At 36.5% G+C, this 15543-nt stretch overlaps 1 protein-coding gene across 1 annotated transcript in view; it reads right to left on the minus strand.

The window, feature by feature from the left end:
• The window catches only part of LOC121406019 (sodium/glucose cotransporter 4-like), a 42313-nt gene that overhangs the window by 20298 nt on the left and 6472 nt on the right, over positions 1-15543 (minus strand). The window contains exons 3-6 of the mRNA XM_041597020.1: positions 7874-7978; positions 7341-7505; positions 5717-5903; positions 2046-2254 (exon numbers count right to left, since the gene is read on the minus strand). Coding sequence (XP_041452954.1) covers positions 2046-2254; positions 5717-5903; positions 7341-7505; positions 7874-7978 — 666 coding nt within the window. The remainder of the gene's footprint in view (positions 1-2045; positions 2255-5716; positions 5904-7340; positions 7506-7873; positions 7979-15543) is intronic.

Consider the following 15543-nt stretch of genomic DNA (forward strand, 5'->3'; position numbering starts at 1 on the left):
TGTGAACAACTTTCCCTTCGATGGACTGTAAAATGCCCCCCGAATGTCTCTCTTTGCTTCTTCTTATGGTGATGAAAACATGGATGGTCTTGCAATATAATGGCCCCAATATCATGATACTTGATAGCGATTTATTTGTTCTAAATTTCACATACGACAAGTTAATATTTACTTCTAGAAACTTTTATTTGTACAATTCATCAAAACACAGTTGATTTGGAAGGGGCCCCCCAAAAAGGTGGCTTATCTTTGTCACTTTTCTACGTTTATTAAATCATACTTGATGCCAACTCAGGTGACCTTTCCCTTTAAATAGAACACTGTTTCAAGGACAACCTGACTCGACCATATTTAACTAGATATTGTTATCATAATCAAACACGATAACGTTGTACATCGGATATTTGCTTTCTTCTCGTAAACTGATGCATTGCCAGATTTTTATGATATCAAATTAAATTATGAATTGATCAACGTAAGAATTGAGAGATCCCAACGTGATAAGCGTGATAGGAGTGGGAACTGAACAGCATGTACTAATAACATGTCACTATGTGATATGTTTATTGATACCATGAAATTAAATGGGCCAAGTTGGCTCATTTTATTATCAAGTGCTCTTTATCTCTTGAAAGCATGATAATAAAATATACTAATAGTTTTTGTGTTTGCCATTCTCAACCCCAAGTGTCAATCAATGTTCCGATACATTGTACACAATATTAAATGAAAGAAAGTGTAGTAAGTGGATATGTATGAGTGAATTATTTTGCAATTTGACATGGAAATTCTGTTTGGCTTGACAAATATAAAAAAAAGAAAAGTATATCTTTCCCCTTTTGAAATAAAAACATAATTTATAAAGCATGAAACAGGCTGAAAATACAAGTTTTGTGTGTAAAAATCTGATGCACACTGTAAGTATTCAAACAGTTTAAAATTACGAGGGCACATACATATATCATCAAAGGAGAAATTCAAATGTTCAAAACAAAACGATAAAACCTTTAATGTTCAACATTTACCAAACCTTCAGACAGGCTTTAGAAAGCAGCAACAACACCCTGAACTGCGCTAATGAATATCTACTAAACCTGAGTGGAATTCATAAAGATGTTCATGAAGTTACACAAGTCTTTACACAGAACTGGAATGTGTACTTGGGTACTAAAATCAGTGACATCATTTAGCAGGAGACAGGATCTCTAGTAGTGTGTAGTCATGTGAAACTTATTATGGGTCATTTTATGAAATGCCCCCCCCTGATCTAGATTGTTAAAAGATGAATATCCTGGACCGACTGAAGGTCAAAGGTCACATCATCATCAACATCATTATCATCATCGTCGTCATCATCATCATCATCATCATTATCATTATAATCACCACCATCATCTCCATCATCATCACCACCACCACCACCACCAACATCATCATCATCATCACCATCATCATTCTCATCATCATCATCATCATCACCACCACCACCACCATCATCACCACCACCACCACCACCACCATCATCGTCATCAACATCATCATTATCATCATCACCATCATCATCATACTCATCACCATCATCATCATACTCATCATCATCATCATCACCACCCCCACCACCATCTGGACCAACTGAAGGTCAAAGGTCACAAGATCAACATCATCATCATCATCAATGCCACCATCATCATCACCATCAACATCATCATCATCACATCATCATCATCACAATCACCGTCATCATACTCATCATCACCATCGCCATCACCATCATAATCCCCATCACCACCTCTGCCACCACCACCACCATCACATCATCATAATCATCACCATCATTATCATCATCACCGTATTCATCACACCACCATCATCATCATCGTCATCAACAGCAGTAGCATGAACACCATGGTCAGCAAGAGCAGCAGCCCAAGCCCATCCATCATCAACACCACCTGCAAAAACTTAATCAAGTGTCATTACCACTTCCTTCATCCTCACTACACACGCAAAATATGAAATGAAAAAAAAATCCAAAAAAAACTGACCTGATCTGTGGCCCAGTACCAGAGGGATGCAGCAGTCTGCCCAAAGATGAACCCAGGCCACGGGAGGTCAGAGTTCACGGGATGACGGAAGAGATGAAAGTAATCATCCCTAGGGAGACCACAGGAGCTGTTGGAGTAGTACGTCTCGTTGGCGATGGCTTGGGCATACAAGGGCTCCAAATTTTGATAACCACCGATTGCTTTGAAACCTAATAATAAAAAAGTGTGTCTATTCTGTAGATTATCCGGATTAAAGGACATACGAACTAGCAGCTTTAATAGCGCCATCTCATGTCCCTAACTTATCCTAACTTATCTGGTCAGGTTCATTACCCATAATTCAACATTCTGAGGATTGGAATCTACATTAGTATTAGGCCCAATTTTCTACTTAAAGTAGACAACCGAAGAATCAAAAGTATTTTATAATATCTTTTTGTGGTCATCATTATAAAGGGGAAGTATTACTAATCAGATATATAACTTCACTTTTTAAAATAGTGATTAGAGTTTGCAGAAATCAGCTCTCAAAAATGACTTATTTTCATGGCATATTTCTGCCTTCGTCCGTCCTCTGGCGAGCTCCAGCTGAGTGACGTCACACCAAGAGCAGTGAGCAGCTGAGCTGACAGCAGCCCATTGAAGACGATCTTTCCAATCAGCGTTTTTTGCTCTTAGAATTGTTTATTCCTCACAAGATTGGTCTTATTACATAGATAAAAGTTTGAATTTTCTGAACAGTAAAATGAAATGCACATTTAACATATTTTGGTAACCGATATTTAGCTTAGAAAAAATTATTTGTTTTCAAGAAATATACGTGAATAAACAAAGCATATTTTCACTTAGAAATCATGCTTGCACCACATTGATATTATTATCAATATAAAACAGACATTCGTCTTCACGACTGAATAAAAATTATGAAATTTAATTACGTAGCAAGTTCAGGAACCACAAAAAAACACGGCAATATCCATCGCGAAATGATTGGAATTGCAGTTGGATTGCCGAAGCATTGCGAGGCAACAGCAGCGAACGCACTTTGTATATATATCATTATGAACCCGGGAACGATAAAGATACTCTCTGTGGACAAATCTGTACGCACATAGTTTTTTTGTGAGTGCGGGGATCCTGGTTCGAAACTCTTTGATTTTTTTGGTTCGGGATTTTTTTTTTTCAATTATATTCCTTCCCCGTTCCTACCAGCTCTTTTTTCTCTTTTTATTTTCATGTGAGATTCTGTTCAGTCCTGTATTTATTAAATCTTACTTCTTAATTGCTGCTTTTTATTTTCAAGTTAGATTCTCTAGGCCTACTTTGGGCAGCCACTCCCTCACGGTAGTCACTTAAGAACCAAGTTTGAAAGGACACTCGTAAAATTACGTCACTCTCGCCGATGAATATTCATTAGATCGTGGTCGTGCGTGTTCAATACAAACTCTTTGCATGCATGCACTCAGTGTGTATTGAACACGCACGACCACGATCTAATGAATATTCATCGGCGAGAGTGACGTAATTTTACGAGTATCCTTTCAAACTTGGTTCTTACATGTAAGTGACTACCGGTACCCTGATCACTCACTGACTGGAGTGGAGCAACACAATGACGAATGCAGTAGACAAAATCGGGCTTTACAGTCCACAATTCAACAAGTGGAATGCCTCTGGCCGTCTCACCTGCATCACGCGGTTAAATATAGCAGCAGTGCTGACTTTGAATACTACTCTAACTCGCACAAGATGTTCAGTGATACATGGTTACTCTTATGTCCACTTTTTATGAACTAGACCAATAAACTTACAGAGATATGATGGTTATTCAACAAAAACACCAACATGGCCAAAGTTCATTGACCTTACATGACCTTTGACCTTGATCATGTGACCTGAAACTCGCACAGGATGTTCAGTGATACTTGATTACTCTTATGTACAAGTTTCATGAATAAGATCCATAAACTTTCAAAGTTTTGATGGTAATTCAACTGATACACCCACTTCGGCCAAAGTTCATTGACCTTTGACCTTGGTCATGTGACCTGAAACGCGCACAGGATGTTCAGTGATATTTGATTACTCATATGTCCAAGTTTAATGAACTAGACTAATAAACTTTCAAAGTTATGATGGTAATTCAACAGATACCCCCGATTTGGCCAAAGTTCATTGACCCTAAATGACCTTTGACCTTAATCATGAGACCTGAAACTTGCACAAAATATTCAGTGATGCTTGATTACTATTATGTCCAAGTTTCATGAATCAGATCCATAAACTTTCAAAGTTATGAAGGGAATTCAACAGATATCCCCAATTCGGCCAAAGTTCATTGACCCTAAATGACCTTTGACCTTGGTCATGTGACGTGAAACTCATGCAGGATGTTCAGTGATACTTGATTAACCTTATGTCCAAGTTTCATGAACTAGGTCCATATATTTTCTAAGTTATGATGACATTTCAAAAACTTAACCTCAGGTTAAGATTTCAATGTTGATTCCTCCAACATGGTCTAAGTTCATTGACCCTAAATGACCTTTGACCTTGGTCATGTGACATGAAACTTTAATAGGATGTTCAGTAATACTTGATTAACCTTATGGCCAAGTTTCATGAACTAGGTCCATATACTTTCTAAGTTATGATGTCATTTCAAAAACTTAACCTCAGGTTAAGATTTGATGTTGACGCCGCCGCCGCCGTCGCCGTCGGAAAAGCGGCGCCTATAGTCTCACTCTGCTTCGCAGGTGAGACAATAAAAACCTGCAAAGGAACACAGTTCTGATTCACGTTTGGTCTGAAGTTGTCGAAAACAGAAATTGAATGTCACATAACATGAAGAAAACGGTATATTCAGAAGATATTGAACAGGTCAGTAAGGTGATTCAGTGCATGATGCACAGAGAGCTGATGAGCTCGTCGATTGTGTGACGTCATTATTCTCGACCGTTTTCGGCTGCGTGATTGTCGGTCTGGGGGGCTGAGAAGGGTGTCTTATAATTTCATTTCTTGCATTTCCACGACATCTATAAGACTTTTTAGTGATATATTTGTGTATAAAAAGACAATACCTTTCCATCCATATATGATTTGTCTATAATCATCACTTTCGTGAATTTTCTTCGTGTGTATCCTTTAAGATTTTTTGGTATTGTAAGCTCTTAAGAAGCATGTTCCTTCAACATGATCTAACAGTATCATTATTATTCAAGCAGGTGTTGTGGCTCAGTTGATACGTCTTCAGGCTTTGAACTGTAAGCCCTTGGGTTCAAATCCAATCACTATGAAAATATTTCTCTATGATCGTCATTATCGAAAAGTTGGTGTTAATTAATGAAAATGTCATATTTTTGAAGTTGCGCAATACCCCGGCGATGTTGCCAGGACAACCATGGACCGACAGGTAATACCGTACCAATTTTCTTTTTGGTTAATGGATTGTCCTGTCGGCAGGACTGGGGTACAAGTTAAATTATTCTGAGTACAAAACAATTCATTTAGGATATTTTTTATGTACTTACACAGTTTTTATCAATGTTCTGTTTGATTGAAGTGCAACGATATGTTTTGCATATTTTGATTGTTATTGTGATGAATAAAAACTGCGAAGAAAGAAAATTATCGAAAAGTCCATAGCAATGAGATTGTACATTATAACTTACTTTCAATACAGAGCCAGAGTGCTCCTATCAACATGATCATCGCCTGCAAGGTGTCTGTGAAGATGACGGCAGCCAGTCCACCTGTCACCGTGTACAATGCTGTGATAGCCAGTAGGGAGAAGATGGATACATAAAGATTCCAACCAAGTGCTTGCTGGATGAACAAAGCTCCAGAGTACAGATCAACCTAGAGACACAAGAAAAGTCCATGGTATCAGGTTACATCTCTCTTCCAGAACACAGGTCCAGAGCTCAAGTCTCTCTTCCACAAAGGTCTTTCTATAAAGTCTCTCTTACCCAACAGAGCACTGTGGCTCAAGTCTGTCCTAAGTCCCACTTCCACAATAGTCTCTTTTAAGCTTCTCTTCCCCAACAGAGCTCAAGTCTCTTAAGTTTCTCTTAAACATGTACAACAGATCTCCAGAGGCTCAAGTCTCTCTTCCACAGCAGTATCTCTTCCAAAACGTCTGTCAGAAGTCTCTCTTAAACAACAGAACCCCAGAGCTCAAGTCTCTCTTATGAGTCACTTCCACAAAAGTCTCTCTTAAAACTCTCTTTCACAACAGATCGCCAAGACTTGTCTCTCTTCCCCAAAATCTGTCTTAAGTCTCTCTGACATGACAGAGCCCAATTAGTGCTGAATCTCTCTTAAAGGTCAAGTCCACCTCAGAAAAATGTTGATTTGAATCTATAGAGAAAAATCAGACAAGTACAATGCTGAAAATTTCATCAAAATCGGATGTAAAGTAAGAAAGTTATTTCAAAGTTTCGCTTATTTTCAACAAAATAGTTATATGAACGAGCCACTTACATCCAAATGAGAGATGCGATGATGTCACCCACTAACTATTTCTTTTGTTTTTTATTGTTTGAATTATACAATATTTCAATTTTTACGAATTTGACGATTACCGTATGACCTCCTTGCCTGAAGCACAAAATGTTAAAATAATGGAATTCCACATGTTCAGAGATGAATGAAACTTCATTTCACATGACAATGACGAGAAAATCAAAATATTTCATATTTCATATGATAAAATACAAAAGAAATAGTAAGTGATGTCATCAACTCTCTCATTTGGATGGGTAACTGGCTCATTCATGTAACTATTTTGTTGAAAATAAGCGAAACTTTAAAATGCCATAACTTTTTTATTTTGCATCCGATTTTGATGAAATTTTAAGTGTTATGCTTGTAGAATTTTTCTCTTTTTATCCAAATCAAGTTTTGGTTGGGGTGGACTTGTCCTTTAAGGATATAGAATCAGGTCAAGTGATTAGTTTTATTATGGCTATATGTGTTCACACCGTAACATGCTTTACTTTGGCATGTTTTGTCTACTCCTGGAAGTGGAAGCTTGCAAGTAAATGCAAGACATAAGATTGATTAAACAAGAGGTACAAAAGACTCAGCTCCTTTGGTAACGGTGGTTGTTTTTACTTGCACGCTGAAAGCAATTTTTTATCGGATAATGTACATACATGTACACTTGCACACTGCACTTCACCAGTACGACAATAAACCAGACAGTGGCTTGTACTGTTTCCAGAAGAAGAAGAAAATGGACTACTTATTGATTGTGAATTTCTTGTAATGCACCCTAATAAGAATAGCTCTTACTGATATCTTGGTGAAGATGTATAAGATGAGTGAGACTACAGCGATGTACATTCTGATCCTCCTTCCTCCAAATCTTTTCTGCAGATACTCAGGCATGGTGTAGATACCAGCAGCAAGGTACACAGGGAGGAACACCCACCCCATCACTTGAAGCAAGATAATGGCCTGCAACAAAATCATACAAATAACGCACAGGATGTTTGCAAGAATGAAGGCTAGTACGTAGTGCTGGGCTGATTTGTGCATATATAGCCCCAAAGTGAAAATAAGACTAGTCTTGAAATTCTATATTCAGTTCTTCCGAATTCTGAAAAAATGTTTCCGTTTCGCGGAAATCTAGGGGCAGGGCAGCGGAATGTCAGGCTCATAAAATGAAAGTGGAGGGGCACCTATTGTTTGGCAGACAAAAAGTGCCTCTCCACTTTCTTCGTCCGAGCCTGATGTTCCGCCACCTCAGTCTAGGAGCTTCCACTTGGGTTACAGAGCCTACAGGGACTTACAAACTTCAGAAAATGGTAACGGGTTGTACTTACATTGAGTTCAAAGGCACCGACACCAATGCCTGATGATGCCCCAGATCCTGCTAGGCCTATGAAGTGCTCACTACCAATGTTACTAGCGAACAATGAAGCCCCCACCTGCCAAAGTATACAGAAAGAGCAAAATATACATTGTAAGCACTTAGCAAGGAGGTTCATTGCCAAGTGGAGTACATCCGCATCATCGTTGACCCTAAATGACCTTTGACCTTGGTCATGTGGCCTGAAACTCAGGCAGGAAGTTCAGCGATACACCGTTACACTTATTTCCAAGTTTAATTAACTAGGGTCCATATACTTTCTAAGTTATGATGACATTTCAAAAAACTGGTTAAGATTACAATGTTGACAACGCTGTTGCCGCTGTCAAAAAAGTAGCAGAGATCTCGCTCTGCTATTAAACAATCAAAAACATGAATAATATAATGAAGATATAGTACAGTCAATCGTGAAAATCAAGCATACGATCAATTGCTAACCTTTGTGTTACGGGACCCAGGTTTCTCCTTTCACAATATTCATGAAAAAGAATAGCAAAATAACCAAATACTTTCAGTCACTCTTTTGATAGAAAGATTACATTGTACTCTTTCACGATGAATACATTGTAGACTACATACCAAAATTAGAATGAGACCATACAAGGTAGGGCCTTTTCACACATGAATCTCTAATCATCATTGTAATGATGATTGCCAAATCGTGACTGTGATTAGCGTTTGTGATTCTTATTATGTTCTACTTTGGTTTAACACGTGCTAAATATTTGCCATTTCTTATTTTTCACTGGAATCATCATTAACATTGCAATTTTACCCTGTGAAAGGGAAGTTAGATTTGTTGATGAATGATAAGGAAAACTTCGGTTTTGATGACTTGGCATATCAGTTGACTGGGAATTCTGAATTGATTCCACTGTATTAAACTGATTAGTATTCATTGATGTCTCTGAAGTCCTAACCCCTCCCACAAAAATTCATTGATGTACCGCATTTAAAACATCTTTCTTTTGTAAACTTACATGTACATGAATAAGAGTTACTTGCACTTTTACTCTGAAGTGAAGAGCTTAAAGCCAACATTAAGCTTTAAGCACTCCATAAATATGAGATTTCACAGTTTCACCTTTTCCTGGTAAACTGGTATTAAATGAGACAATACAGGACACATAAAGAAAAATAATACTACGTAATCTCATTCCGAGTTGAAGAAGAAAGGAAAGAATTGAAGTTGCGTTTTTTTATATAATAAACTGTCATCAGGAGTCTCAGTGATCTATTTTGGAATAACTAGTGTATCTATGAAAAGAACTTGCACCCTCATTAATCAAATTTCTCCTTTTCTATACAAATTTTATGAAAGGTCAAGTCCACCTCAGAAAAATGTTGATTTGAATCAATAGAGAAAAATCAGACAAGCATAATGCTGAAAATTTCATCAAAATCAGATGAAAAAGAAGAAAGTTATGAGACTTTAAAGTTTCGCTTATTTTTCACAAAATAGATATATATTTAGTCACATGCAACTGAGAGAATCAATGATGTCCTTCACTCACAATTTCCTTTGTTTTTTATTGTTTGAATTATACAAAATTCATTTTTTTTTTTACAGAATCGACAATAAGGATCAACTTGACTGAACCATATAATGTTAAACAATGGTAATTCCACATGTTCAGGGAGAAATGGAACTTTTTTCACAGGACAAAGGGAAGAAAATTAGAATATTTCATACAATAAAATACAAAAGAAATAGTGAGTGTGTGATGTCATCAGTTCCCTCTTTTGCATACCGACTGGGATGTGCATATCACTGTTTTAAGCAAAACTTTCAAATGTCATAACTCTCTTGTTTTAAATACATCCGATTTTGATGAAATTTTCAGTGTTATGCTTGTTGGATTTTTCTCTTTTTATTCAAATCAACTTAATGTTGGGGTGAACTTGTCCTTTAAGGGTCAATTGCACTTATACTCCTATGAAAACGGGATAAAACGAAAGAAAAATATGATCACTTGTTCTAAGTTTATCTCAGTGTCGTGGTGCAGTGTGATGAGATACATGTATGTTAAAGCGGTTCCATGGCATTTGCTCATTTAAAATCAAACGTAAAAACTAACCTCCAAAATCAAATAAACCCTAATCCTTATGTTCACATAATTCTGAACCAAAAACTATTACAATCCCAACTCTAACCCTATGCCCTCTGAGATATCAAAACCAGAGCAAATGTTTCAGGAGCAAATGTCGGGTCACTGTTAAAACAACCCTATATGGGGTGTTGCAAGAAACTTGCGGCAAGAATATTGCGATCAATTGCAAGTCTATTTTTGGTCCCTAAATTAAAATTCTTATGCCCTGCAATTAATTGCAAATCTGTCATTGATTTCTTATCTGCTTCTTGAGACATGATCTCATTTGCTATGGTATTTAACTTGATCTATCAGTTGTAAAATTGCAAAAGAATATTTACAATTGATCACAAATATTTAAAAAAAATATCCCTTCCCTCCCCCTTGTTTCGAATAGTGTGTTAAATCAGGTAAAATAGCAAATTTGACATAAATTCTTCTCTTGAAACATATCTACATGTATTCAAACACACCTGGGCAAAAACCCGAGTGGTCGTTTTAATTGGATTCTGTTGAACTGATTTCAAAATTATCAAAACTGGCATTCATGTTTCACTTGCAACGTATTAACAGCCGATTTTGACATTTCATGTCATTTTTAGTGACATTCAATTGATTTTCTGAAGCTGGAATCATAATCAAGAATAAAAAATCAATTTAAAGGAGAAGTCCACCCCAACCAAAACTTGATTTGAATAAAAAGAGAAAAATTTAACAAGCATAACACTGAAAATTTCTTCAAAATCGGAGGTAAAATAAGAAAGTTATGACATTTTAAAGTTTCGCTTCATTTCACAAAACAGTTATATGCACATCTCGGTCGGTATGCAAATGAGGGAACTGATGACATCACTCACTATTTCTTTTGTATTTTATTATATGAAATATGAAATATTTTTTATTTTCTCGTCATTGTCATGTGAAATGAAGTTTCATTCCTCCCTGAACACGTGGAATTCCATTATTTTGACATATTGTGTTTCAAATTCGTAAAAATTGAAATGTTGTATAATTCAAACAATAAAAAACAAAAGAAATAGTGAGTGACATCATCGACTCTCTCATTTGGATGTAACTGGCTCGTTCAAGTAACTATTTTGTTAAAAATAAGCGAAACTTTGAAATGTCATAACTTTCTTATATTACATCAGATTTTGATGAAATTTTCAGCATTGTCCTTGCCTGAGGTGGACTTGACCTTTAAGCAAACATAACACTCGATAGGTATGTTTGTTTTTCCACACAGTAATTCTGCTTAATGTTCTGTACTTTGTTCATCTGTATGCAAGTTTATTTATTGATTTTATAGTTCCTTGGTCTTGATATTTTTTATTAAATTGTATAAATTTGAACGCTCTGCTTCAAAACACGCCTTCATGCAGTATTTCATGTTTGCATTATTAAAGACATTTATGTGTTACACTTAACAAAGAAAAATGGCTAAAAAAATAGGAAATAACCTTAATTTCAGACCGAGAGCCAATACAGAGTATTCTGTTGTTGATGTTTTCCTTTTCAATATGTCGACTGCATACGCAAGCGATCAAAATATGTGGCAATGGCTTTTTGCACATACCAACACTAGTATTCAACCTAGATGGGTCTTTCTCACCATAGATCTGCCCTATCCGTCTATTGGACCACAATTTGGGAAAGTCAAAGTGGACTGATATAGTTCAGCAATCTACACCTTTTGAGAAATTTCGTGATCTATCATCACTAGGTTGAATACTGGTCATGGGATAGTAAATTAAGAGGCTTTTATAGGAGGAAATTATGATTTAACAAATTTTCGGCATTATTCCTATTTGTTTAAGATCAGTATGCTCGATCTGTAATGAAAATCATAAGATCTGTATGCTCGATCTGTAATGAAAATCATAAGATCATAAGTCAGAAAAAATTTGAACCAGTGGGATTCGAACCTGCCATCTACTGCTTTCCGGACAGCGACTGGAATAGCCTGGTGGTTGAGTTGCTGCCCGGAAAGCAGTAGATGGCAGGTTCGAATCCCACTGGTTCCAATTTTTTCTGACTTATGATCTATGATTTCCATTACAGATCGAGCACACTGATCTTATGATTTTCATTACAGATCGAGCATACTGATCTTAAACAAATAGTCATGGCATGTTGAATACTCAAATTGCAAAAACCATCGCCACATAAATTTGTTCGTCCGTGCATACAGTCAACACATTCATAAAGAAAATACTGACAACAGAATGCCTTGAATTTTCTCTTGGAAATAAAGAAAGGTCTGAAATTCCCTATTCTGTATTATCTGAGAAAGTTCTCCAAACGGGATGAATTCTGTCAGGTTGAATAAATGCATACAAGGATTTGTCCGGTTCATTAGTTATCTTTACCTTGTTCAAATATACAATGGGCGAATAGTCCTACCCAGACATAAAATAAAATGGTGCAACCACAAGTATCAGCCTGTTTTATTTTGTGGTGACCTCGAGATTGCTCTAAAGTATAGATTTTAACTGAAACCGCTGAGAAAATATTGCAGTAAAACTGTTATACCTTTTGCATATATACAAGGAAACTGAGCAACAGATAATGTTTTTGAAAGAGCAATTTAGTTTCTTTGACTGTCTATTCTAGTCTTTTTACTGTTTTGGGGGTAAAAATATGAAAATGACACCTAACTTTCCAGTAAAAAGTGAAATAAATAGTCAAGAAACTCCAAAATCTTCACATTTTCCATTCATGAACTTGGATGAAATTGGAACAATACCAGAATCTTAACAATAATCAGAGAATCTTTGTATGAAAAATCAATTCTGAGAAGCCAGGCATACGGAGTTGTCTGGAGTGTCAACCCTAAAAATTTGTGTGCAAGCTTAGAATGTTCACGATCTTTGCTGACCCTTTTCTTTGTAAAACGGAGCCACATCATACCGATGCGTATGAAAGATAAAATTATTACATAAAAAATAAAAAAGTGATAACATATAGTTTAATTTAATAGCAAAAGAAAAAAGAATATTGGGGACAATACATACTGTACATGAAAAAGCCCACTTATTGCATGATGGCATGCATGCATATGGTCATTTTCAAACGTGAGTGACACGACAATCGGAGAGGTTTAAGGGCTCATATCTTCAAACTTAAAGGTTATGAATCAATCATGACTACTAGATTATATACAATGTAGGACTGGCATGGGCCACTGCGAGTTTGATTTGAATTCAACAATTCGTTTAGTAGATATGATTAAAAAACAGTACGTGAGTGACACGACAAATTTTGGACATGGGTTTCTGACCACTAAGACATATGGTTGGATTCGTGCCCAAGTATTTGTCATGGAGTACTGTGAGTACCAGTAAATGTACACAAATAGTGTACCTATCTAACACATATAGTCAAAATCAATCAAACCTTCTCTATGGAAAATGGTACCCTCCTATATACCGTGAGTGACACGACATCCAAAACGTGAGTGACACGACAAGTGCAAAAATACAACATTTATCTCAACATTGAAAGTATTTTTTGCATGATCTAGAAGAGTAAAATACCATTAACCAAAAACAAGCTTAATTACATAATAACTGCTTTCTTTAAAGTTCATAATATGTCATCCTGATTTTTTATTCTTGGTTTATGGTCATATTTGCCCATCAACTCACATTCCCTATACCATACGACATTGTCACACTAGGGCTTCTACCACTCTCCTCTTTAGAGGAGGAGGGGGCACTTGAAGGAGGTGTTATGAGGTCTTGGCATTGACATCAACTCAAACATTCTTTTTGTGGCCTGATATCATTCAAAACTTTAACTCTTTCTCCCTATCTGTATATGAAAGTTTACAGGTTCATACAATTCAGCATCCACAACGGATGGAATAATTTTTCCTTGTAAGAAAGGTATTCTCAATAGTCACTAACATCATCTGGCATGGTCTGGTAGCCAATGATGTCATGTATGACTCCTTTTTCTTGAAATATTGGATTACAATATTATCCTCCTTTAATATTTTAGGCATTGTCCAAATAGGACATGGCAGTTTCAATGTCTTTTTTGGTACCAAACCCCAATCACGTTGCTGCACACTTCAGATGGACTATCAGCAAATCCTTGAGAAACTTGGGAATTCATCTCAACAAGCATAGGTCTTCTCCTGAACACTGCTTGTATGTGGACCCTCCCAAGGCACTCTACCAAAATTCAGAGCTATGCTTTTAGCTGGAATCTTGTAAGCACCTTTTCATTGCTAATTATTTGATCATATACCATACCACGGGAATCCAGGGAAAGCCACAAGGTGAAAGACGCAGTCAGTACCTGATTCTTGCAGTCTGCTACTATAACATAACAACTACAAGTCATTAGCCTTTCCTTTTCTAAGCCCTTGGATGTTACACTAAAATCCAATTCAGCATCCCAACCAGGCTCCCTTTATACCTCAGTAGCTTTTTCCCCTCGAGGTCCAGCTCTGTTCTTATCAGGGTACCCCCCCCCCAAAAAAAAAAAAACTATCTACTGGTACATGGCAACCCATCCAAAGTTGCTCAAATCAAAATGCAGTCTTGGTTGGGACTTGTTGGGACCTACATGAACATGCATCATTTTGTTGTAATGAATATGTGTAAATGCAAACCTGCTCTGAACACACATTGGCCCGCTTACGGTAGTTTGCTGTTCAGACCCTACATGTAGTTAATCACTAGCGGTATGAATGGTGGCCGAACAAATAATGATTTTGAACTTGGCATGTAGCTGCTTCAAGCAATATCCAAAATGTTCTATCAAATCTCAGTACATTCTCACCTGAAATGTTTATGTTTTCTTGCAAATTTGTTTATTTCATGTCCTGGAATACAAGCTTTATGGCAAATGAAAAGGTTGATTTAATCAATCAGAAGGAAAAGAAAAATATTTTCTTTTCCGAATTTGAAAAAATGTTTGGTGTTCATGGTGATCTCTTATATCTCATGTACACTACTTTACCACTAAATTTCTGCAAATTTCAAAAAAGGATCCCTGACTTTTCTAAAGCTCCATGAGTATAACAAAGAAATAACATTGCTCAAAAGAAAGGTGAACTTTCTGCTCATTTCTGTAAATGGAGACATAGAATGTTCAAGTAATACCTAGGTATGACTTGAACCATCACCATCACCAACCCTTTATGCATTGTAAATATGTCCATTGCTAAAGTATAGTGGTTTTTCTCTTGATACATTCATAATTTTGTGTTGATTGATTATGTTGTTATATTCTTAATCACACTACATTCACCAAAATATGAATTAGGATCTGAGTCTTCACACCAATGGAAAATTGTCAGGATTTTTTAAACCAAGGCAACCACGGAGAGGAGAGAAAATAGATGAACTCAATGTCAAATTCAATATTTCCATAAAAAGGAGTAAAATTAGGAAGATGGAGGAAATTATTAGCCTAAAATAGGCCTAAATGATGTCAGGAACAACATTTTTACTGTATCCCTGGTAAAACGCTTAAAAAATTACTGGATGTCCTTTTTTATACACAATATAATACCGTGAGT

Source organism: Lytechinus variegatus, chromosome 19 (genome assembly GCF_018143015.1).
Source record: "Lytechinus variegatus isolate NC3 chromosome 19, Lvar_3.0, whole genome shotgun sequence".
Lineage (NCBI taxonomy): Eukaryota > Metazoa > Echinodermata > Echinoidea > Temnopleuroida > Toxopneustidae > Lytechinus > Lytechinus variegatus.